General features: G+C 40.9%; 1 protein-coding gene across 5 annotated transcripts; it reads left to right on the forward strand.

The window, feature by feature from the left end:
- Positions 1-26457, forward strand: rfx2 (regulatory factor X, 2 (influences HLA class II expression)). 5 transcript variants are annotated; one of them, XM_083911035.1, is made up of 18 exons: positions 1-128; positions 11374-11482; positions 11918-12007; positions 13679-13761; positions 14414-14684; positions 15987-16061; positions 17044-17225; positions 17413-17532; positions 18236-18357; positions 18775-18893; positions 21191-21303; positions 21495-21646; positions 22070-22167; positions 22631-22780; positions 22912-23120; positions 23216-23369; positions 23492-23534; positions 24319-26457. In XM_083911035.1, the coding sequence occupies exons 2-18, from the start codon at positions 11375-11377 to the stop codon at positions 24438-24440; spliced, it is 2211 nt and encodes a 736-aa protein (XP_083767161.1). In that variant the 5' UTR covers positions 1-128; position 11374; the 3' UTR covers positions 24441-26457. The 5 variants fall into 5 exon arrangements, with proteins under 5 accessions (XP_083767161.1, XP_083767163.1, XP_083767164.1 ...); XM_083911036.1 differs by lacking the exon at positions 1-128 and adding an exon at positions 469-588; XM_083911037.1 differs by lacking the exon at positions 15987-16061.
- Positions 26458-26463: the final 6 nt, after the last annotated feature.

Here is a 26463-nt window from a genome sequence, read left to right on the forward strand (position 1 = left end):
GAGACAGTTACTTACCAACGGGCGCAACACTCAGCAACAGCAGCAGCAGCATCTGGAAGTCACCGAGCGAGTGGGAGAGAGGGGAAAGAGAGCAGAGCAAGGGCAGAACTTTTTTTCTCAAGGCAAAGGTGACTATTATCTTTATAGAATTTAGATTATTCTTCATTTTGTGAGAAAATGCTCTGGGGTCGAGTGCGTTCCTTGCAGTCTTGGTTATTTTCCACAACATAACTTTCCCTTCTTTTGTGGCATCCGCCCCAAGTTGACAACGGCTTCATTTAACTGACGCTCACCTAGCTGCTGCCTGGCAACATCTTTTTTGCATATGTTTCACCTCCGCTTCTTATTTTGCTACACTTTGCTTGAACGGTACACACAGCAGCGGCGACGTTGACTCAAAACGGACACAATATCACTTTACACTTGTTGCTACGTTGTGTAGTCAAGTGTGTGTGTGTGTACGTGAGTGTGTGTCGAGCTGTGAACGCACCTCCAGCTCAGTCCCAGCAGGATGGATGGTGAGGCTACCAGTGAAGCTACAGCTAATGCTAACTCAGACAACCAGCAGCCATGAGTGCGAGTTCAGTTGTGAGTTAAACCGTTTGTAACTTACAGTTCTGTCTTGTTCGTCACAACGCGGACAACCTATATTATCAGTGTGTCTTTCTCACAAGAACCGTATTCAAGCAGTTGGAAATGTGGCTAGCTTAGCATTAGCAACGTTGTGCCCTGGTGCTCAAACTGCAAGTTAACGCAACCGCTGCGAGCAAACGTTGACTCAACAGGGTAACTTTCATTTCGACAGGCAGTTTGCCGACTGCTTAGAGGCGATTTACTCACAAATTATAGCCTATCGTCAAAGGAATACAAAATATTATGCAGTCGAGCACGGGTCTATTGATTTAATGACGTTAAGTTTCAACGTTAACTCTAACAGGGTTCGCACGGGTGCTGGAAATCCTTAAAAACACTTGAATGTGGTGTGATGTTTGAAAAGTGATTTTGAATAAAGTTCTTGAAACAGCTTGAAATTTAACGTTATCTTATATGGGACCGCGTATGTTATAACACACAGAGAAAGGAGGTATCCACATTTGAGAGATTGATAACAGCATTTTCTGACATTTTTACATGAACAATGACTTTTGACTTTTAACAGATTATCCATTATTTGTCGATGTAGTCGAGCCTTTCATTTGTCGTCCTTCGTTAGAAAGCTGTCTCAAAACATCGTGTTGGTTGTTTAAAGGACAATAACGTTTGTTTTAATGTGTTGAACGGCTGCAATAATAAGTATACTGATTACTAGTAGAGTATTGTACTGTATACAAATATGTTGTTTACCACAGCTGTAAAGTGCTGGAAAAGCATCAAAATGCTGCATGAACAGTGCTTGAATTTTTCTTTGGAAAAGGTGTAGGAACCCTGTACAAAACCTGGTGCTTCCACTGGTGTCTGTCTCAGGAGAGATGCTGAACTCTCAAGATAAACTTCTGTGAATCACATTATACAACATTTGCTATTTAAATGGAGCAAAGTCTGAAGCCTTCTTTGCTAAAGTTTAGGTATTTTTATTATTACAGCTTAAATAACTGGATGTGTTACAGCTAGGTGGTGCTATGATGGTTCTTTTTTGCTGCTCCGTCTTGTTTTTACAGTCTTTCGTGAGAGATTGAGTATTTAAAATACTAATTTCTATGTGAGTTTAAAAACGTGGCACCAATTTAGATTTAAATGCCACCGATTAAGACTTGGAACACTATATATTAAGTTGAATGAATGTAGGCAAATTTCTCACTTTTTCCATCATCACAAGTAGTTTAGCTCCATCCAGTAATCTTTCCGATTTTATTGATGTTAAACCCCTTGAACAGCCCAAAAGCAAATTATTTGCTAATAGCCCAGTTGTTCTCAGTGGCACTGCTTCATTGTTTATGTGGCAGGTCTCATTAGGTTTGCTGTTTGACCTCCCTTCAGAGCTGAAGGCTCTTATCAATCTGTGCTATAGCAGTAATAAGAAACCAAGGAAATGTAGACCCCCCAATGATTTTTAATCCCCTTTCTTATTAGCTTTGCAGTGTGTCTGTGGCTGGTTTCCAGCCCTTTGCATACCTTCTCCTTTCAGGATTCTGTCTCTTTTTTGTCCTATGAGATACATTAATTTTTATTGACCATCTTTTCAGAGACAGCCGTCAGGTGCTCAGTCATTTTTAATGTTGTTTGCTATTGAGGCATCAGAGAGAATCTTTGCAGCATGCAATTTTCTCCAATTAAAACCCTTTCTGCTTGTTACTGTTTGATTTATAAACTTTCAAATGTGTATTTATATAAATTAATCATCTGTAGAAGAGTCGGTGGATGGTTATATTAATCATTATTAATATCAAGACTTCATAACATGTTAAAAAATAATGTTTATGAGCTTCTTCCAGCCATGATTTTACTTCATGCTAGCTAAAATATTTTAGGGAAGAATTGAATGTGCATCAACAGACTTTGCTTGTTTTGAAGTGCCAGAAAAAGAAACTCAACTTTTGATTGGTCAGAAAGCTCACTGCAGCTACAAAGAAAACCAAGAGATGACAGTGCTGAAAAGCTGTGTATAACCCCCACCAACCCCACCCCCCAATTTGAGCTTGACACTGTTATGTTTACATGGCAACTTGATATACAAATACACCCAAGTCATGGAAGGAAAGGGGATGGAGTGGGCCAGGGGGCGAAATGTTATTCTTTTAAAAGTCAGTGTTTTTAATCAGGTTATTTTCATCTCGCTCTCTTTGTGCTAAGAGTCAATAGCTTTGGCTTGCAGAGGCAGATCACAAAAAAAAGGGTTTCTTAAATAGGGGGCCTAAACAAAGGTACAAATTTGAAAGCAGCTGGTGTTGGTTGGACATTTATTTAGAAATGTTATACTCACATGTACAGGAAATTATTAAAATATGAGGTTGAAATGGGAGTTAAAATTATAGTTTCTTTGATTTTTCTGTTGAAGAGTACTTGTAATTTGTCTGTGTTCCGAGTTTCACTTGCCTTGATTGGTCTATCCCGCACCCTGCAGGCCAGTGTGATCAAGTGCCACACTGGCCTGTGATTTATGCAAAAATTCATTCATTTCTTCCTTTGGCCTCAACACCGCTCTTGTAGCCTTCTTTTGTGCCATCTGTGGAATTGCTCCAATAATTGTGCGTAGCAGTGTCCACCTCCACCATTTCCCCTGTGCCATTTTGAGTGTTTAATGGACCCATGTGTGTAGTACAGTTAAGCTATCAATAGGACAGCTGCAGTGGTCTCTTGGGCAGTGGGTGACCTGTGACAGCTTTTGGTCACGTGTGTGTGTGTGTGTGTGTGTGTGTGTGTGTGTGTGTGCGTGTGTGTGTGCGTGTGCGCACGCGCGCTCATGCTGTATTTAGCTCATCTTGATGAGGCCTACTGTTGCCCCAGGGAGAAGTTCTCAATCCAATAGTCTGCTACAGATATAGACACAGACCCAGTCACACTGCCATTGGTTTTGTCGCTGTTGTTTACAGTTGATCATATTCATATGGAGTTTACCATTTACCTCCTGGTGTGCTAACTGATCTGCCTGGCTTTGGCACATTTCATTGTCTGATAATAACACAGATTTAATGGGTTTTCCCATAACTCCAGTCAAGGGAATGTCAGGAAATCACAGAGCAAAGCAGAAGATGTGAGAGGAGAATGTCTTGTGGGGCTTGTTAAGTGGAAATTAATAGTGTCATTTGTTCACATGAAATGTTACAGTTTCATAATCTTCATGATTAATTATTTGTGAAGCAAATTTCAGTTCAAGTTACCTGCTCTTACGGTTTTATAAGAATCTGTTGAAAGGAAAATAGTTTAAGTGTCCTCCTGACTCCCACATCAAGTCTTCCAGCTACAAAGATTTTGGAAATCATTGTAGGCTTACGCTGCTAGGATACAAAAAAACAAATCTTGTCCTATACCAAAAAAAAAATGTTGCCACTGATTGGCCCTCGCACAGTGGCAACAAGTTGAAACTCGTTGTGAAATGAAATGTTTTTCGGTCTGTCTCTTCTGTCTGTCTGTGTGTCATCAGGGGCATTCTTAACATTCCACCTGTTTGTATCGTAGCTACACAACTGCTAATTAAATTTTCTGCCACAAACGGCAGACAAGGCAGGTACATTTGCATTTAAATAGCTGATCCCCCCTCCCTTTCTCTTTCAGGGAAGAATATAAGCAGCCACCCATGCTCTCCTCACTTTTCCTTTCTTTTGTAGAGTTTTATGCTAGTTTGTTAAGAGATGTTTATTTGGCTTAGTGTAAACCTGCTACAAAGTAATTACCAGAACCCAGATTAGGCCCTTAGTAGAGTAAGATATGACCAGATTTGCAAGGGAGCTGTATTTTTAAGATTGAATTAGCTTGGTCTTCAATATAGCTTTTTAACCGCTCACAGGTTTAAGCTAAATGATGGATATCCTTATAAAGTGCAGCCCTAAGATCCCATTCCTGATCTTTGAGAACCATGCTCACTCACTAGCTTCAAATGAGAGCAAATGTTTATGTTGCAATGTTCAATTTAACAGCAGCATTAATTGTTTGCATGTATAACAACTTGTCTTGCCCGACTGATGAGTTGAAAATTGTAGCCACTGTAATAGGCCTGGCAGTGACGTATTGCCACTGAAAAAGTAGTCAAAACACTCTGGATACTAATCCTGGAAAAGTGGAAGTTTTGAAAAAAAAAAAAAAAACAGATAATAAGAAATAACTATGATGTTTTGAAAAAACCCTTAAAGAGCCCCAGTGTGTAGATCAAAAGACAGGATGTCAGCTGTATCCTGTCATTTTCATCTTGAATTAAATTGCTATGCTGGATTACTTGTATGAAGATCTTTAAGAAATGTAATGGTTAATCTTCTGGAAATAACACTGAATAGGATTAGCCAAATTAGGCTGTGAATGCTGCTGATATTATGTAACTTATCATTTTTCACATCTGAGACATGTCACAGGATCCGCCTGCTAGCTGCAGAAAAGATGATTTCAAATCCAGACCTTATTCAGTTTCTGAGTTGATCACATTAACAACCCAGCTAGGTGTGACCACTAGTCTGGTATGACTTTTCAAATGCAGAGTAAAACCCATGTTGGACTGGGTTTTATTGTGTCAAGTAGTTATTAATAAAAACTTAAATTTGAGCCCGATGGCAAGTATTCAGCATGTTACAATATTTAATGCATAAAAAGGTACTTGGATCTGTCTAAAATTTCAAGCATTAACTGATGGCACATTGTTTGTGTCATGTTGTGCATACTGTACAGTATGATTATTTCAGGGTCATATCTGTGTGGAGTGAGCGATTGCCAAAGTGGTCCTCCAGTGCAACAAAATGCTTATGTCAGGTTCATCGGTCAAGTTTGAGGCAGCACACTGCCAGCATCTGAGGTCATCTTTACAGAATGTGGTTCCCAGGGAAGTAAAACTCCACTGGTTGAAATCACCTATTTAAAAGGGCAAGTAAGAAAGCAGATTTAAAGAACTTTAGTGTCAGTAATTTGGATTTGGGGTGAGTATCGTTGCACTCCCACAGAATAGGGTGCATGTCTGGGCTAGCCTAAAACATTAGGATTCTTTACCATTCCAAGTTGTCAGTCTTGGTGATTGGGTTTGATCAAATGCAATCAGACGGCAACGTTACCTCCGGCAAGGGGTTTATGTTTGAAGTTTTTTTTGTCTGTCTGATGGTTAGCAGAGAATCGCATTAACTTGTTACCAGATTTCATAACATTAGGTGAAAAGGTAGGCCAAGGACCTGTGTGTGAGAATGATTATGTATGTAAGTGTTTAGGTGCAGACATAGATCCAGGATCCTTGTGGATAGTATACATCATAAAAATAAGATATTTCAATATTATGCACTTTTAAAGATGTTTCCATTTTCTAACCTAGGACTGCTTTTTCTTAAAATAACAAATTATGGACTGAGCAATCTTACTAGGAGTGTGTGCTCTCTGATTTGCTTCTGGATTTGTGATTATGTTCAGTGATGTAATAAGGAGCCTATACTATGTGCTTTGGATTGAGCTGCAACATATTTAAATTGAGATTTAGCTAGTCTTAACATGTGTAGATATCGATGCAAATGCTTCGAAGTTGGTTGAAGGATCAAAGAGGTTATTGCATTATCATAAATGTGTTTTGGGGTATGCCAAACATGAATAATGCTGTGGAAAATGGGGTTTAAAACTCTGTCAGCATTTTCCCAGTTTCTCTTCAATCTCCACCATCTCTTGAAGCAGCCAGGTGTCTTTAGTGAAGTTCCCTTCTCTGTGTCAGCAGTATGACAGCCTTGGATCCACATTAGATAAATACCTGTGAAAGAGAGACATGTCAACACATATGAGTAGTCTGATTACATTTCCAGTTGTGAGCATTTTCCTCATTCCTCTCCCATCTCCTCCTTGTTGTGTTTTCCAGTTTAACTTCTCAAAATGTTCAGTTTCAGATCTCCATTTTTCATCCCGAAATGTTAAATGTTAAAGATGAGAGCTGGGGGTAAGTGGTGGTGGGGGCACTGGAAATCTGGAAAGGGTTACAAGAGGTAGGGCGTTGGGGGAGGAAGTTGTTAGTGTAGAGCATGGGCGAACACACAATCTCCATGGCAACAGTTTGATCTTTCTTTCTGTGGCTGTCGGGCCTGCAGCGCACATGGTGACGGAGTGGACAGGTTGTGCTGATGACCAGTGTGGGGAGGGGAGCTGGGGAGGGGGCGCTTGGATCAGAGTCAGTGGTCTGTGCTCTCTCTTTCCCTCTCGCTCTCTCGCTCTCTCGCTCTCTCTGTCCCCCTCTCTCCCCCTTAAACTCTGCCATCTGCAGACCCCAAGAGCTGCTTTGATTGGATTAGCCATGAATTAATGAGACAGGCTTGAAGAACAGCCTCTGTTGTGGAAATCTCTTATCATATCTTAATTCGCTCTTTGTGTGTGAGCGCGTGTGCCTCTGTGATCTTAAAGTGTTTTCTTTAAATTAAATCAAAGAAAAAAAACACAATGATTTTGTTTAGCAATAAAACTATGATTCTCAAATTAGGGAACATATATTAAAGCTTCATCAGAAACCTGTTGCTCCTCTTTGTTCATGTATTAAAGGTATGACAAAAATACACATCTGCATAGTGCTCAACAAATGTCATCCATAGATGACCCTTTTAAAAGCAACAAGTGGCTCTCTGCTTTATTTTGTTTAATTTTCCTCTGAGTTGGAAAAAGTATATTTACTATCTCCTCTGCCCAAATAACTTTGCAAAGACTCGGCTGGATTTTGGAAGTGTTGTTTTTGGATAGCATGAGAGTAAAGCAACCTTAAATAATAGACTGTTGTCTCCCTGATGACTTAAACATTCCTCCTTCCTCTGAGCCCAAAGTTGACAAAACAGAGCCCTTCATCCTGCGCTTTTCAATCAAGTCTAAACCTGCATAAAGTCTGTACATTTTTGGATAATGCATGCAACACAGGAACAAGTCTACCTCCATGTCCCCTGGTGTCTGAAATTAATAGCTTACATAGTATTTATTGTTGTAAGTTTCTACTTAGCGTGAGATAGAGGGATCAGGTGGGGGGATGGCATTGTTTGGTTTGGGAAGTATTCTGTTGGTTGCATAGCAACAGGCTCCTGGAAACGGGAGTGGACGGTGTTGCCACTAGCAACCGTTGTTGCTCTGCAAACAATGTGGGCCAGTGCAAACATGAGCCAAGACTGTGGGCTCCTGCTTTTAATTGAACATCTGCATGTGTTTTTCTCTGATTGAGCCCTGTTTAAGTTAGATCTGTCAGTGACACATGTTAGATCTTGTCTGCACTGTTAACATTGTAGACTATAGCATTAATGAGATTTGGCCGGGCTTTTGGGTTCTTAAAAATATGTCTTTTCTTATTTCCGTTCAGCTTTCAAAACTCAGGTAACTCATAGGAAGAGGGGCTGTTTTTTTAATGTTGTTAAGTGCTCATCAGAGTGTGCGTGAGCGTGTGTGCGTGCATGTGCGTGTGTGTGTGTGCGTGTGTGTGCGCGCGTGTGTGTGCGCGCGTGTGTGCGCGCGTGTGTGTGCGTGTGTGTGTGCGTGTGCGCTATGTCTCCTGCTGTGACCTACCTTTGTGCCTTTCAGAGCTGCGGGTGGCTTTTAACCTTCCCTGAGCACTAAGCAGAAGGGCTCCTCTCTGCCTGCACTCCTGTCTCTTGCCCTCCAACTCAATGATTTGGCAGTTGGCACACTTCGTCATATCCATTAAAGCCACCACTTTAATTGAGCTTTAATGGATGTAAATATGTAGGCCAGTGCCCTCTTTCCTGATCCCCTGTCATCTTGCCATGCCACTCCTTAATGGCATTAAAGAAGCCCCCAGGCTTGTGTCACTTCCTCTGGTGAGAATGACAAGTCTGAAGATAAATTATGGGATTGTTACAAGTGTATTTATAACTCAAGTGCCACACCATAGACAAATTCCTTGCTTTAGGGAGATGCTCGATCATTGCAGCGACTTTTAAAATGTTTACTCCTTGTTAGCATCATTTTGACAGTATTCTTTTGGTACTTTAATGACGTACAAGAAAGTGGTGTGAAGAAGAATTGTAATTGAATATGAGTGCTATTGAAGATGGACTCAGAGGGCTTCTCAGGGTACACTGGATATGGTGCTTAAGATTATGTGCGGTTCAGAAGATTGACACATATCAGGAATTTCAACATATGCCCCATCCACTCAGTCTGTTAGTTATGTAGGCAGAGCAGTGTCTTGCCTGTGGCAAAATCTCCACACATGGAAAATGTCAGTGGTGGCACACCCAAATCTGTTGTTTTTCTGTCTTAAAGGTACACTCTCTGATTTTGGGATAGCATACAATAGTGCCCCCACAATCTAAATACCCACTATATTTACTGCTCACGTGTCAAACCTAACACATTCGAGAGTTAATTTTCAAGACTTTTGGGGGAAGTATGTGTGCTGTAGGTCACAAAATAATCCTGTTGTGTATCATTTGTGAGATCAATCGGTTCAAGGTCCAATCTGTGGTTGTCTTTGGTTCTTCCAAGTAGCTTTCAGATTAAAGATGTAATGCTCTGTAAAATGAGAATCACTATCACCAGATTGGACTGATTGCTATATAGTGTCAAGATCCGTAGGGAAACCATTTTTCAGTAAAGTATTTTCCCCTGCAATCTCCTTTTTCCTTCGGGAAATTGGTTATGGGTGGTAGATTTTGTGGTAGAGTCTGTGATAGCTTCATCATGTTGTATTTAGTGGCAACAATTTGGTGGTTGTATAAAGAAGGGGTGTTCTCCTGTATCAGCATAGTCTTTAACTCGGAAAAGTGTTTCACTAAAAAGGATGTGACTATTTTTGTAAGCACATTTTAGATGGAACTATGATTGGGATTAAGAGTTCACCAATCCGACTTTTACAGTCCCGATACCTGGGCTTTGGGTTTTGGCTGTTAATGAGAACCAATCTGATACAAGTGTTTAATTCATAAGCTGTATGCCTCACTTTGTGGAAGTAACTGGGGTCATTGTTTTATGTGCAAGGTAACATCAGGCGTGACTCAAACATTGCTTTCCCAACTTTATAAAACAAATCTTGACAAATGAATACATGTATATACTGTATTTACTAGATTGTTATTTTAAAAAAAAGAAGAAGATATTTAATAGATTGACCCAATTGTCCCAGATACCCCATCCAACTATTTGAGTCAGTGCATCCCTAGATTGGATATATTTTTATTTTATATTCTCTTCCTCCCCATCCCTGGCGGGGTTTACTTGATTATGACACATTTTGTTTTTCACAAATAGTATGTTGGATTTGTTTCTGTCTGAGTTTAATTATTTTAACATGGTATAAGTCAGCCTTGTCATTTATTTATGTATTATAGAGATATTTAGAGCTCATTGTTTGATGCAACAGATGCTGGGAAGTCCTTTTAATTCTTATGTAAGCAGAGGCTTGAATTGAAAAAAGGTTTAATATATTTAATCGTGCAACACACTCTGAAAGTGAAGGTTGGGTCTCAAGAAAGACAAAAGACAAGTGTGGCTGCACCTGTTGCTTGTATCTAATAGCTCAGCCTCCAGATTACTGCAGCCTAAGTGGTTTTCGTCAGATGTCTTCGAGTGGATTGAAATTACATTCTAGTGCATGTCTTGTGTTATGACTAATCACAGCAGGTTTAGAGCAGGTTGTGTCTTGCTGTCCTTCACTATAATGCCCCATGCTGAACACTATTCTCTCGTTTACCTACTGACATTTCCTGCTGCTCCTGGATTTCTGCCCCCCTCTTCCAACTGTGCCGTATCTCTCTTTCCTCCCCCTCTTCTCTTTGCGGTCACACTCGAAAGTTCCTGTGCAAGAGCTTTATAAAGGGGAGGAAAAATAGAGGAGTGAACAGGGAGTGGAGGAGGGGGGTTGAGTTGGGGGTGGTCGTCATGGATTCCTCACCATAGCAACCGACAAACGTTTACAAAGCATTGAGGAATTTCCTCATATCAGCTGGATTATTGGAGCTCTCAGAACGGCCCTCGTATGAAACAATCGCTGGATATCATCAGGACCTTGGCAGGAGCTGGAGCCCCACTGCCATTTTCATCTTTTTCCCCCTTCTTTTTTTTAGAGTGGGGAAGTTGTTTTTATCTACTCACTCCCCCTTGCAGTTCCATTCTTCCCTTGTCCCTGCCCTACTCCCGCTCTTTTCCTCTCTGTCCTTTTTTTATTTAAAAAAAAGAAGGCCTTTGTGTTGCTCCATTTTTAGTTATCCTTTGCGATGCCGTGCACATTGTCACCTGGTGGAAAGCCGGGCGGTGGCAGTGCGTTTGGTCCTCAGGAAGCAGTTCAGTCCTCTTGGTAACTTGAACTCCTGTGCTGTAACTTTTCCACCTAGGTCCGATCTGTCAGCAGGACCAGGAGTGTCTGTGTAAAACTGTTGGGTTGCTTATTTTGCAAGTGATTAAGACCAAAGGTGGGCAGCCTCTAGGGCTCTGAAAGCTTCACTGACTCAGCTTGACTTGGTAAAGCCAGAAACCCCATGGGCACAATGAATGCCCTGGTAGAGAAAAGGGGTGGGGTGGAAGAGCATTTATTCAGTATGGCTGTCCTGACATGAAATGCTCTTGTCCTTTGCTTTCAACTACAGTTTTACTTATAAAAGAGTATTTCTTTAGTCTGGTATTAAATACACACACACACACACACACACACACACACACACACACACACACACACACACACACACACACACACACACACACACACACACACACACACACACACACACACACACTCATGTCTTTTCTCTTTTCCACTTCTTCATGTCTCCCCCTGCAACCCAGCATGCAGAGCTCCGAGGGAGGGTCAGACACCACAACCAGCGTGGCAGCGCTGCGAACGTCCTCATCAGCTCAGGCCCCTGTGGTACAGCCTGTCCCAGCCTCCCAGCAGGTAGGGTACTACCTCTAATCTGCTGCTATGACAGGACATATTGGAAAGTCTATAATGACTTTACTGTTCCATCCTGTTTCTTTATAAAAGAAGAGCTATTTTTGGAACCAGCTACTAGCTTTATTAGTTCTTGTGCATGGTGTCTGAAAAGAAACAACACAAATCAGTGCACTGAGAAAATGCAGTGCTGTACTATACACACCACTGTACTGTACTGATATTCAGGATGTGTGTATGGCAGGGAGAAGTGTGTGCTGTCATTTATGTTTGCTATACGAGCATCAATCTATCAGCACTAGCTTAAAGTCTTGAGGGGGGGTTTGTTGAAATGTTTGCTGGTCTTATGTCGACTGTCATATGTTTACAATTACGTGTGTTTGTGTGTGACTTTACGTGCATACTTATGTAATTGAGTTATGTCTTGTATCCACACAGAGGGTGCTGGTTCAAGCTACAGGCTCAGCTCAGAAGGCAGGACAAGTACAGCAGCTTTCAGTACCCAGGGTTCAACAGGTCTCTCAGCAGGTACACAGTGCTGTACAGACTTAGACAGTGCTGTGAAAATACTTGTACACCCCTTGGAGTTGATAAGACTTTACTTATTTTTACTTTTGTGAATTTGCCAGGTCAGAATATACATTCAGGTTAATATCAGTCCGACTGGGGCGTCGTAGGTTTGGCCTTGGTAAATAAGTTAAACCGTAAGCAAACAATGTTTTTGTTTAACACTTAATGAAGATCCGAAACATGGCATTCATTCATTCCTCCGAAAGCTGCTCATCCCCAGCATGTGCCAAACTGTTTCTCCTGCTTCCTGTCCCCCTCATGGGTGTGTGAAAGTGTCTTTCTCTGGCTGAGCCTGGCCCACTGCCTGCGTACATGAATAACATGTAAACAAAATTGTCATACAACTCTTGGTAGCTTTTAAATAAGCATTATGGTTGGTAACTAAAACAATCATTTTTAAATATGTGTGACGATGAGGCTTTTCTTTGCTCTACAGCTGCTTTGTAGTAATGTGTATGGCAAAAAATCTTCTCTGGGTCCCAGGGTATAATGTAAACCTGTTGCATGCCAAGTGTGTCCTGCACACAAACTCTGATGTCTAATGGTGAAAACCAGCAGTTGACCTGACTGTCTGCTATTAGCTTGTCTATCTTTCTGTCTATTTACCTGTCATATATTTCTGGGTGATGTCACATGCCACAATAGCAGATGGATAGTTTATAATCTGCATTTCACAATTTTTATGCGTCAGTTGTGATGTTTGCCAAATCAAGCTTGTCTCTATGAAACCACATCTATGATTTCACAACTTTGTTTTTAAGTTAAAGGGAAAATGTACAACTCTGTTTTTGACATTGTTTTTTTCTCCATCCAACATTATTACAAACCACTTTTACTTCTTGTCCCAGTTTAAAATAATATACTTATTTAGCACATCAAGTATTAGGGCTGAAACATGGTCCACATGACGCTTTGAGCTACGCAAGATCAATTTAAGGCGGCGTTGCGTTCCGGAATGAGTCACCTGAAATCGTTACGCAACCCAAGCGTGGACTACAGTCACTACCTCTGGGGCCACTTTAACATGAATCAACAAGAAGCCGACCCCTTCTGTTTGTGTTCACTCCTGCTTAAAATGACTGACCAGTTTGACAAAGCTGCTGATTTCCCTAGGTCACCTTGTCATTCAGACACATATCCCATCATCAGTGTTCTCCTTTTTTTCTTCCTTCTAAGCAGAAAGCACAGTAATACATGCTCCTCCGCCGCAACATGTTTGTTTATTACTGTGGTCATGGAAACGCTCTAATAAACTCTATATCATCCCCCCGATGACTGATGTTTTTTACTGCTTTGCCAGCCGCGCCAGACATTTTCATTTGCATCCTTGTTCATGCGTTGACCATGTTTCTGCCCTTATGGAACCTCTACATAAAGGACCTTGCTATTACTAAATGCAGAGGGTATTGTTTTTAATGTTAAATAGTATTCTTGAGGCTTAATTTTGGGGGAAATTATTATTTAAAACCGAGGGGTGTACAGCCTTTTCTTTATTTTACACACTACTCTTAGGATAAAAATAGAGGCTTATTCTGTTCTAGTTGCAGTTTGACTTACATTTTTAGAAATAAGAAAGTAAAATAAAGATTTTCCTTTTTCCTGTCTTGATTTCCTGTTGACTTTCTCTAGGTTCAGCAGGTGCAACATGTCTACCCATCCCAGGTCCAATATGTAGGAGAAAGTGGAGAGACTGTTTACACCAATGGAACTATGTAAGTAATGTTACATTACTCCACGGTTATTAAGGGGTAGTGTGCGTGTTTTTTCATTGTGTAGTTCAAGTACGATTTGGTTTACATATCTAAGCCTTAATATTGTCTTTATTTGTGAGATTCTTTATTTTTGTTGTTGATGTTTACCATAGTTAAAAATGCTATTGTGTAAATGTAAGATGCTAGTGCTATAAAACACTTTTGCCTTTTTAAATTTATCTTGGCACAATATTTGGCTCCACTCCAAATGCAGAATTCCTCTTGAATGAATGAATAGGAACTGGATGAAAGGCAATAATGACAAATAATACTTCCCAGAACACTTTTCTCTAATAATATAATCATTTTAACCTCTAACTGCTTTTAAGGAGTCGTTAATCAAAAAGCCATTAAAGCTAAGACAAAGTGATTTTTTAAAAACACTTTGATGTCTATTTCACTCCACCATAGCAAATATATTTCTGTCATATTTTTATTTCTGTGTTAACGAGAGCATGTACTGCACAACCCTTGCACTAGGAACTGAAAATCAGAAGACTGATGCATTTTTAGGGGCGAATAAAGGGAATTTACAGCTATCATGAAGTGTGCTTTGTTTAGCATCATCGTGAAAAGACTTCACTGTTTGCTAATTACAACAATCTCTTCCCAGCCGAACGGCCTACTCTTACAACCCTGAGGCTCAGCTATACGGGCAGAGCAGTGGGGGAACCTACTTTGACTCGCAGGCCGGTGGAGCTCATGTCACCACGGTGGTCTCCTCTGCCAGTGGTGGGGTGCCCCCTCATGGCATGGTGGGCATTGCTATGGATGTGGGCAGCAGCCACATCATCTCCAGCGGAAGCACCTACCTGATTCATGGAGGAAGTATGGAGGGAAGCCGCAACCACATATCACACTCATCACGCTCCTCCTCAGCTATGGTGAGCGACACACATACTAATGTTTCTCTGGTACTCTGGAGCACTTTTTCCAATCGAGAGGGAATAATGTGCTCGTAAAAACAAAGAAAAAACCTGTAAATCAAAGGTTTGCACCAACAAAGACTGAATGACTGACCAATTATACTTTGGGGATCGCTTGTCTTTTCTCAACTACCACTGTATGTGGCCCGAATTTGAGTTTTTATTCTGTGAGTACAAAAATAAGTTGTTACTACTAACTCTTAGGGCGCACTCACACTGTCCATCCGTACCGTGCCCCGTGCTTTAGGGCACTCTGGTGCTAATCATCACTGCTACCTGAGTCTGTCTTTCCAGACTGGCCAGGCTCCCGGACAAGTCTGAAAGGCATGGAGAGACACACACAGGGTTTAAGGCAACCTGAGTTGGGGCCTCCTGGCTCTGCAGTAACACACAGGGAGCAGAGCAGTACAGGGTAGAGGGCCTGTAGAATCGGGACATAGGCTTAAATAATTCAGCACTGCCTTGTTTCAGAGGTTTTCACAGGCACTTGAGCGCCCTGCGAAACAAAGCAACCCCTGGGGCTCATTACCATTTGGCCATGAGCCCTCTGGAGCCTTCTTAAGGCTTGGAACGCTGCCTGCTTCTTTTCCTTTTCTTCTATGTCTCCAGTTTGGCTGCAATACCACATATCTTTTCTTTTTTGACTTGATTTTCTTCTACGGCTCCACAGAATGTCCCTGGTTTTGTCATTCACTCTGCCTGCCAGTTGGACACCGTTATTAGGCCTATTTGATGTCCAAAGACAAAATAATATGCCAGTGTATTTTATAACACTCTTGCTTATGTTGTAGTTAAAACTCTATCTCATTTTTTTGTTTAGCAAATATTATTTCTAAGTTATATTGTTTGATACATTTTGGGGGACGGGGGTGGGTTGGGCATTGTTGACCTATTGTTCTCAAACTTGACGTGACCTGTGCCCCTGTTTGTGGTTCCTATTTGCATACATTAGAGTGTCTGACCGAAAACCTTCACTGAGCAGCTTAACCCAATGAGTCCCTTGATTTGCATGCTTTTGTCAGCCGATAATGGATTTGGCTGCAACACTGACTGATTTTAATGTAAATGCAGAGATCTGGCTGCTCGCTAACAGTCTTATTTCCTTTATCTGTTTTATTTTTTTGTGTGTGTTTTTCTTCGTATGCCCCTGCTTATTTCTGTCCCCTTCTCCTTTTCTGTCTCTCTCACTCTCTCCTGCCTCCTACCTCTTCTGTGTCCACTTTTTTTCTCCCTTTTTTTGCATGCTTCTTCTTTCTTTAGCTTGAAATGGCGATTGAAAACCTCCAAAAGTCTGAAGGAATTGCAAGTCACAAAAGCAGCCTGCTCAACAGCCATGTAAGTCTAAGTCAACCAGGAACTTTCTTTGAAAAGGATGAGGGAAAATGAAAAAAACAAAAAAACAAAAGCTGAACCTTTAGGCAGTGTGTTCTGCAATGTTGAACACACTACCTACTGCTAGCTTTAATCAATCTGCACTGTCCCTATGACTCTCATAATGGTCTCGGTTAGTTTTCATCCTTGATCTGAACTTGCGTTTGCTATCACTTTTTGCTTAATAATGCATCTTGTATAAACTCCTTAATGCCCTGCATGAATTTAAATTGAATGATTTTTTATTTTATTTTATTTTCTTACAATATTTCTATTCATTTCACTTCTAAGTACACCAAGACATGCACTAAAGTTTACTATAGTAAAAATGTTCTTCTTGTTAGGGGGCTGTCACTCAATTATAATTAAATTTCAAAAAGATTAATGTAGTATTTTCATCCAGACTTGTACTCACATGGGAAATTTGATTTGGATTATTTCCCTACATTGCAATTCTTAACCTCAGCTGTGGGCAGACAACTTCCACATCATTTGTATGAATAGTGTCAGCTTTAAATCGGATTTACACATTTATAATTTGAGCTTTTTATGTCAATTCTGTATGATGATTCTGATTATGCTGTTACAGACAGAGCTATGACTGTCTGCCTCAGTATCGACTTGTCTTGAAGAGTTGTCTGATGGAAAAAAAATAGCTCTTCAGATGTTAGAGTGTTCACTCAATCAGCCATTCTTTATCCTGCATTCACAAACTGCTTCAGTCAAGAATATAAAGGCCTAAGCAGCCACAGCTGGAGTGCAATAGTCTCTTTGGTGTACAACCTCCTAAAACAGGTGGGTGTGTGTAGTGTGTGTTATCTGTCTTTTGATGTGATAATAAGCTGCACTGCTCCTCTTCATTTTCTGGCCAGGCGATTTTCACAGAGCAGAGTTTGTTCATTGAGGCTCACCGATTTATGCAACTGTGTCTTCTTTGTGTTTTTAGCTGCAGTGGCTGCTGGACAACTATGAGACAGCGGAGGGAGTGAGCCTGCCCCGGTGCTCCCTGTATAACCATTATTTACGGCACTGTCAGGAACAGAAACTAGATCCAGTGAACGCAGCCTCCTTCGGCAAGCTCATCCGCTCGGTCTTCATGGGCTTGAGGACCCGCCGCCTCGGCACCAGGTACAAACAGGAAGCAGTTGTTGATGCTGATAACAGTAATCATGTAATCATTATAGATGTGACAAGTATGATGATGCTTATAGACATTGGAGACTTGCTGATGGAAGAGGATAATGATGATGATTACACTGATGGCAAGTCTTCTCCTCCTCATTGGTTTCTGGCTTTTCTCTTATGAATTTTCCAGAGGCAACTCAAAGTATCATTACTATGGCATCCGGGTAAAGCCAGACTCACCACTTAACCGGCTGCAGGAAGACACCCAGTACATGGCCATGAGGCAGCAGCCTGTCCACCAGAAACAGAGGTCAGCACTCTCCCCCTGTCTGTCATTTTTAACTTACCCTTTCTATTCATCTTGATCTCTGTCACATTTGTCACAACTTAAAGCAATTTTCTGTTCATCCCATGCCATTTTGTGGGTTGTTTTGTCCCATGGTAAAGCTATGAACCCTGTGAAAGCTTCCTCACTGTCTCGCCACTGCTCTGCTGCATTATCTTTATCTCCTCTAAAAGTGCTTTACCTCTTTCCTTTGCCCTTTGTCATGTTTTTCCTCACCCATCTTCAAACTTTGTATTCTAGAGGGTCACAGGGCTGCTTTCAATGCTGACATAATGTACTCATGTTTTATTAATATTATTATGTACGTATGTTGTATGTATGTGTGTCTGTTCGAAGAGTAAATCTTGTATTTGCTTACCTCGGTGGTTTAACTTCTCACCTTGCTGCAGTGATGTAGAAGTTTACTCCAGGGTGTGTCAGTCAGTGCGTTTACATGTACAGCAGTAACCTGAAAGTTGTCTTTGGCAATAATAATTGAAGTTCAAGCCGCTTACATGAGCGAGGGAGAATGAATAGGAGTAACTCTACCTCCGGTACAGTAGGTGGTGCTTCGCCAACGTACAGCTGGTCAGAATACGGCTTTTTCTTTCCGATGACCTTTGTTACCTTTGTCCTTTTAAAACCCAGCTAACAAATATCTTGTGTCTTCTTTCTACTTTGTGCATAGGTTTAAACCTCTACAGAAGGTCGACGGTATGTCTGACAGCCTGTGCGGTAGCTCTCAGCACTGTAACAGCACCCCAGAGCAATCAGTGGCTGCTCAGAGCCAACACCACCAGCAGTACATAGGTATGGACAGGAGCTGGCTGGGTGGTTGCCATGACAACTGTTTGTCTACAAATGATTGACACTTAAGATCAGTGCTTTAACCTCTGAACACTTCTTCTTTGTTCTGCCTTATTTCTGTTCCCCACTTTATACTTGATTTTTTCCCCTCAATTAAATCACAGAGTTGAATCATATTTAGCCACATGTTGGTTTTACTCAAATAATAATTAGAAACGCATGTAATAAGTGTCGGACTGGAAAAAGAAACTCTCAGGCCTCCTGTTTGTTGAGACAATTATAGGACATTTGATTCTGTGTTGACACTATATGATTTACCCATACAGGTTTATATAGTTTGTCTCCAGAGTCCAGAATGTATTAGTGAATGTGTGTCAGTCTGAAATGAGTGACACCTGTCTACATTTTTGCTTTATGCAGATACGTCTCACACCTTGCCTCCATTTCCCTCTCCTGACTTGGGAACCCAGCCTCTGCCTGAGCGCATCAACATGAATGATATCAAGAAGCTGCAGACACTCTACAGAGACCACTGCGAGGTACAGCTCTATGAATATGTCTGTAACTGAAGCTACATCGAAATGTGAATATAAATGAAACTGCTTTTGAAGGGGAACTCCACGGACACCTCTTTTGTAGTAATGTAAGTTGTATGAAACCGTATTGCCTCAAGTGATGTAAAAAGTTCCTTCATTCACCACAATAAGGCACTGAAGTTTATTTTGAGACGATCCCACAGGCACTCCCCCCTGCTTTAAATACTCTCATGACCACCGAATCTGCATTAATCCGCTGTTAGTCTTGAATTGCCAGGTCCCTCGTGTGATTTCTTGACAATAAGAAACAAACTTAATATACTAAGCTTATCATGGTGAATTGATTTCATAAGGGCAGATGCACATCCTGAAATCTGAAGTGTGCACAATGAAAACAACCTACAGCAGTCAAGAGGTGTCCAGCTTTGACAAACTGGAGGAACTGGAGGAAAATGCATGGAGAAAGAGTTATGAAGCAACAATGTATTGCGTAATGACATTTCACAGGTTCCAGGGCATAATTCGTTGTTTCTTGATAGGACAATGCATTTGAATAGGCAGAAGAATAACCCTCCAGGATGAAACGGACTAATGAGAAGAGTAGAATTAATATTGAACATTAAAATTTTGGGGTTTTTACATGCAGAAGAGAGGCTGTGATTAAAGCAGCGAAGCTCTGGCTTTATCATATTATCCCTGCCCTCCCCTTGTCCAGCCTCACCACGCTCCCTTTGTTCCAGATGTCTTTTCATCTCTGTGCAGCTTTCAAGACATGCCAATTAACCTTTCAGCGCGCTGGGTGGACATCTTGGTGTCTTTGTGGTGGCCTCCCCTTGGGCCTTTGTGTTGCCTTGTCTGTGGACAGGCACATGGGCTCCTGTCTTTGTCTGCCGGTGCATTTCTGTCACTCTCACAGCTCTCATTGCCTCTGTGTTTAATGTTTATTCATTTCACTTTTTTGTGAGCAAACAGTGATCTGTTAACATAAAACCGCATTATTTCTCATTTTACTTCGATGGAGTTAAAGGATTTCTTTTGTCAGGCATGTATTAATTAATGTCATGGTAACAACAGCTAAATATAAAATTATCAGCTGTGCCATTAAATAAATTGATAAGTACAAATAATAAGGTGTTTAATAAAAGTTCTAAATAAGAGGGTAATAAATCACACCATAAACCTAAGCAGTTATCTCGTGTGTGCACAGATGTGAGGGGTTAAGGTTCGGGAATCTTTGCCGCAGGCCACTCGCCTGTGTGTGACTGCATGTGAGCATGTGTTATTCCTCCTCCACACGTTTTTTTTAAGGCAAGTTGTTTTTCCTGTGTGGCGCAAAACGCTCTTGTTTAGTGAGGATGGGGAATTCTCCTTTTTGTTTTGGAGTTCTGTGTTTGACCTGTTGCTTGGGGCAACCGTAAACAAGGTTGCCATGGCAACGGCTGGAGAGGAAGCAAAAACATATCATGTGATTGAAGCCTACACTGCTGTGTAACAAGATCCAGCAGCAAGTGCGTGTCCTGCCAGATAAAGAAAGAAGAGAATCTCTGGGTACGGTGTGAATCATACGCTCATACTCAATAGACGCTCAACGCAGAGGTATACTGGAGTGTTTGAGACCAAAAACGGGAGAGTTTGACCTTTGCTTCATGAGTCAGGCTTAAATTTCTTCTTGTGAATGTCCTCAACAACTTCTACAGAGTGATTTTTATATGTTTTACTCTGACATGTGTTTGTTGAAATAGAGTTTTTCTGTTAACTCTCTTAACACTCTTTCTGACCAAGCCCTAAAACTCTAGTCTATCTAAAATGAAAGATCATTGGCTTACAGCTGCTTCCTTTCCACTCTTGTAGTGTTCACTTGTGTGCAGTATACCCTGCTTTCTAAGAGCCTCATACATATGAACAGGAAAGAGGAAATCACATGGGTTAGTTCAGGTCAGCGCCTCACCACTAAAAGGATGCAAATGCATGCATAAATCTATGAGACTAATCTGCTCTAAAAAGGAAACCAGATAAAAAGAAATAAGTGAGTGAAATCAACTAAAAAAAAAACATCTAGCTGAAGCCTAAACATGGCCTTTATGATCCTCCTGATGATTAATGTGCAGGGAGCTGTGTTTGAGCTGGCTCATTGTCTAACCAGGAGGGCCTGGAGTGAGCGAGAGGCTGCTTGCCTGCCTGTAGAAACTTTGTTGTGTGTCTGGTTGCCATGGTTCAGCTTTGTATGTTTTGTCCCCCCCTTCCTCCCTCTTCACCCTCCCCCTCATTCTCTTCCTCCCTCCCTCGCTGCTCTCCTGCAGGCTACTTTGGATGTGGTGATGAACCTCCAGTTCCACTACATTGAGAAACTCTGGCAGACCTTTTGGTATTCAACACCGCCATCTAGTGACGGAAATACCACCATCCCTAACAGGTGGGGTACAGGAAGAGTTGAGGCTTCAATGTTGAAAAATACTACTACTTACATGAAGTGTGATGTTTGAGCTAAATGAAGTCTTCCATTTTAAATTTTTAACCTTTTTATCTGAGTGAGTGAGTTTTATTTGAAAGGCAGCAGTATGTATAATTTGGGCATATGTATTTTCCCCCCCTCCATCTGTGTAGTGATGATGACCTGGAGGGCGTGATCCCCAGAGAGAAGCTGGTGGCTCTGTGTAAATATGAACCAATCAGATTATGGATGAGGAGCTGTGACCATATCCTCTACCAGGCTCTGGTAGAGATCCTCATCCCTGATGTGCTGCGTCCTGTTCCCAGTAAGTACTATTGATATTTTTTTATTCATTATGATTTGAATAAGAAACAATGTACTGAGACTTTTGCACGTGCTGTCTGTGGACCCAGAACTCCACAGTCACCTCACTTTAGTAGTAGTTAAATGTGACAGTCTGTAATCCAGGCTGTTTTTTTTCCACCTTGTGGGGCAACATCGAACTGTTAACAGTTGCAATGCAAATGAAAGTAACAAGGTTGCATAAGCATATTTTACCTTTAACGTAACATAGTTAAAGGAGTCTCTTTTTCTGTAGCTGGGTTGTAAACAGGATTTTATTAATGTCATGGTAACAACAGTCAAATATTGAGGTATCAACTGTGCCGTTAAAGTAATGTGTAAGCACAAATGATGAGGTGTTTAATAAAACATTTGAGGGTTATAAGGGGCTGTTCTCTTTCTTCAGGCACTCTCACTCAGGCCATCCGTAACTTTGCCAAGAGTCTGGAGGGCTGGCTGACCAACGCCATGACCAACTTTCCTCAAGAGATTATCCGCACTAAGGTAACAAGAAAAGAAACACCTCTGGCCTTTACAGTTACCTATTATCATCTCATGTGGCTGGTTTGTCATCCACTAGTGTCATATGTTACTGTGCACAGTCCCCGCCGCTTCTTCAGTGACGTTGAACTTAATGATTAGATCTACGCATTAAAGAGTATTCAACTTTATGTAGATGCAGTATATAGAATAAGATGTATACCATGGAATAAGTCTTATGGATGTACAGTATAAATGTTTGCTCTTTCCAGTCACACAGGAAACTCGTCTGTGCCAGAAGTTTGAACTTTGTCTTAGATTCTCAGTTTTTACATTTGTTTTTATACATATTTAAAGAGGATTGTTGGAGGGAGCCTGAGATCTAAGATTTTTCTTTGCCAATGACTCTGTGTGTTATAAATAACTTATAACTAGCACAGAACAGTGGCATAAAATGTCAGGATATATATCTGTCTCTGTGGTGTAGGTTGCGGTGGTCAGTGCATTTGCCCAGACACTCAGACGTTATACCAGTCTGAACCATCTGGCCCAAGCGGCCCGTGCCGTCCTCCAGAACACCTCCCAGATCAACCAGATGCTCTCTGACCTCAACCGAGTGGACTTTGCCAATGTCCAGGTAAACACATCTAACAGCTTCTTCTTTGTTTTAATGTCAGAGTGTCGACTCTCTCGCCGTATTTTCCGTCTCTCGCTGTGCGTTGTGGTTTCTTGCTCAATGTGGTTGGTTGTGTTTGTTGTGTCTAACAGGAGCAGGCGTCATGGGTGTGTCAGTGTGACGAGAGTGTAGTTCAGCGTCTGGAGCAGGACTTTAAGGTCACCCTGCAACAGCAGAGCTCTCTAGACCAGTGGGCTACCTGGCTTGACAATGTGGTCTCACAGGTCCTGAAGCCTCACCAGGGAAGCCCCAGCTTCCCCAAAGCTGCACGCCAGTTCCTACTCAAATGGTCCTTCTACAGGTATGAGGGGGGGTAACAGTCACACTTTGCTTAAAATAACTAATAAAAACAGAATTTTATATATAATCTGCTTTTCCTCTCTCTGTTTCCTGTAGCTCCATGGTGATCAGAGACCTGACCCTGCGTAGTGCAGCCAGTTTTGGCTCTTTCCATCTGATTCGCTTGCTGTATGACGAGTACATGTTTTACCTGGTGGAACACCGTGTGGCTCAAGCAACCGGAGAAACTCCTATTGCTGTTATGGGAGAGGTAATAAAGAAGTTTTTTGAAATGGCTTATTGCTCAAAACACTTTGACAATGATTATTTATGAAATAAATTATGTTCAAAGTTGTTTTGTTGGCTAATTCTCTCTGATCTTTTTAATCACAGTTCAGTGACCTGACCTCAATGATGCCATCACTCATGGAAAAAGGTAAGACTAAAAAAAACAATAGTATAGTTAGTATATACTGTATATATGACAAGTACAAAAAAAGTCATAGTATTAAAGAAATTATGCTATGACTGCTTTATAAAGGCTCTCCTATGAATGATTTATACATTTTTGGATTATATTTTGACAGTTTTTTATTATTTTATTATATTATATTAAATTATAGTATATACTGTACTAAAATCCTCCGAGAAGTCTGAAAATGTCAGGAATTTTGAAATGGAAAATGTGCAGGAACCATGAGTATAGTATGTCATAAAAATAAAATAAAGTCATGGTATAGTATGTCATAAGTAAAAAAAAGAAAGTCATAGTAAATCACACAATAAAACAACATTTGACAGTTGGAGGAAAAAAATATTTCTGTTGTAAATGTCCAAAGAAACTGTGGGTTGGACCATTAAAGGGCTAAACAATTCACATTTCAGTAGGAACAAATGGGCTCGCGGCTGAGAGCCACAGTGGTGAGGAAGACAGTCAATAGTAAGAAACGGATTTGTAAATGATTTAGTTTTTTTCATAGCATTTGTTGACAATAAGAAAGATACGGAGAAACATTAATCTGTAAGGTGTCGTGTTGCGAACAAAATGCTTAACGTTAAATCCTTATTAAATTAATCCTTATAAATATTGACCAGTTTATATCGTGGGGGTAGATTTAAAGCCACCTCCTGCTTCAGTTGTCGGACTGTTTTTAGGGTCACAGTTGACATGAAACTAAACTATTTTTTAACAATCCCTCCCTCTCTCCCTGTGGCACTAGATGCATCCTTCTCAGATGACATGAGTGACCTGGGCAGTGATGCTGACGTGTCCAGAGGGCCAACTGAACCAGCTGTAAAGAGAGAGAGGATTGAAATCAGTCACCCTCTGCAAGAGATGTGAGTCGAGCCCGCACAGTGCCCGACTGAAAGCCACAAGGACCAGCATCTCTCCCTAAAGTGGCTTCTTTAGGACGCAGCGGCTTTTGGGGCCGAGCACACTGCGTCCTTCTGCAGTCAGTGTGTGCAATGTACATAGAGAAGGTAGCAATGTCAGTCCTCCCCTCACTTGTGTTTCTAAGGGCAGTGAGCTTTCACCCAGGAAGCTCAGGCACATCATTTGTTTTGGTTTTTTTACTCACAGGGGTGTACACAGGTCTGATTTTCTTTCCATTTTTGTTGCAACTGTGAATGACTTTGTGCAGTACCTTTTCATTGGATGTGTAACCTTGAGTGGTGGTGTGTGGTGTTTGTGATTCTTCTTCTCGTTTTTTTTTTCTTTAAATCTTAACTAGCTGTGCCATAGTGTCATTTGAGTGCCTTAGATTGCTAACCTTGAAACCACCACTACAGATGTCTATCTGTCCCTCAGCTGTGCCTCTACCGCAGTATGAATGTATCGTCTCCAAACCTCAGACATTCAAAGCACCTTTAACATTGATTAGGTGTGTATACTCCTTGTTGCCTCTGGCTGCAGCTCGCAGCAAACACACACACACAAAAAAAAAAAAACAACAACATGCATTCTACTGACCCAAAGGACCTTTTCTTCAGTCGTTCCCACCAGCTTAGCCACAGTCATGGCTCTGTAGGCCTCATAGTCAGGAAGGCAGGGGACTCGTACGTTACCCTGGCTGTGTAAGATGTTGGTTTGTTTACCTCAATAGATTTCTATGCTGTTCGGCTCAGATGACATGAGGCAAGTATTAAACTAAAAAAAAGAAATGTAGCCACTATCATATTTTTTGTCTCCCATTCCTGTTTCCTTTCATGTAAATAGTTCTCCACAAATGGCTTCAATCCTCTTGTGTGCTGTACGGTTGCAAGCTCATCCTAATTAGGTGACTCGTATGTGCAGACCTGTGTTTGTTCACTCAGCCGCCACACAGTTGGGAATTAATCCAGACTTAACGGAGATGGGCTGTTAAAACCGAAACTGGAATCTGGTCCGTCTCATTGAGTTTCATTTCTTGATTTAAAAATATATTTAAAAAAAAGTGGTTGTACATTTTTATCTGAAAGAGAAAACACGTTAGAGCGATGGACCTGTAAAACCAAAACTCCTACACAGAAAGATGATCTCGTTGGCATCTGAGCCGGCACACGCTCCCCAACTACAGATACTTTGACCTCATGCTGTTACTCAGATTAAAGTCTTATGTTCTGTTTGAATTAGATAGAAAAATACAGTGTGTTATTTGGGGAGTTTGTCCATAATAAATTATATATATATATATATATAAATATATCTTTGTATGATCTAGACAGTGTGTGCTCTGTGGCCTTCAGTCTTTGCCTGATCTCTCCTCAAACTGTACTCGGTTGGTCACATTATATCAGAAGAAAAGGCTTTGATGTGTAATTGATTAGACTGACGTGTGTGTGTGGTAATTTTGTTTCCAATCTCAATCGTTCAATGTACGAAATTCAGTTGTTACTGTGGCGTTATTGCGCCCAAATACGCTATTAAACTGTCACAAGAGAAATTTCTATTTATATGAACTATTCTGTTTTGATTGACATCAGCTTTGTGTTGAAATTGGTTTGGTTGATTTCTTTTCTTCCCCTTGGATGATTTTGTTGTAGCGATGAGAATCCTTGAGCTTGAGTTATTTAAGGCTTTTTGTAACTTGTGCCTGTCACGGTAATTTGCCTTCAAGTGCTTCGAGAAAAAAAAAGTAATTTCTGTGCGTACTTTGTAATGTTTTGTAAGACTGTTTTAGATTTTTGGCGGAGGATTATTTTTTATTGAACTAGATTTGGTTCTTCTTACAAGTATACTGAACCCTTATTTTTGTGCATTTTTAAACCTGTTCTTGACTACACTTTAACTATCCTAAGGACGGATGATGGTCTGTAATAAACTGCATAGTTCAGCTGTATTTTGTACTTGGTCACAATGTGTAATAAATTGGTGTAAACCAAAA

The sequence above is a fragment of the Echiichthys vipera genome (genome assembly GCF_963691815.1).
Source record: "Echiichthys vipera genome assembly, chromosome: 3".
NCBI lineage: Eukaryota > Metazoa > Chordata > Actinopteri > Perciformes > Trachinidae > Echiichthys > Echiichthys vipera.

What these genes read in the sequence shown, in the direction of transcription:
- rfx2 (XM_083911035.1), top strand. Translation starts at nt 11,375, where the DNA reads ATGCAGAGCTCCGAGGGAGGGTCAGACACCACAACCAGCGTGGCAGCG. An exon ending in GCAGCCTGCTCAACAGCCAT is followed by an intron (nt 16,062 to 17,043) that starts GTAAGTCTAAGT and finishes TTGTGTTTTTAG; the next exon opens with CTGCAGTGGCTGCTGGACAA. An exon ending in ACACCACCAGCAGTACATAG is followed by an intron (nt 18,358 to 18,774) that starts GTATGGACAGGA and finishes TGCTTTATGCAG; the next exon opens with ATACGTCTCACACCTTGCCT.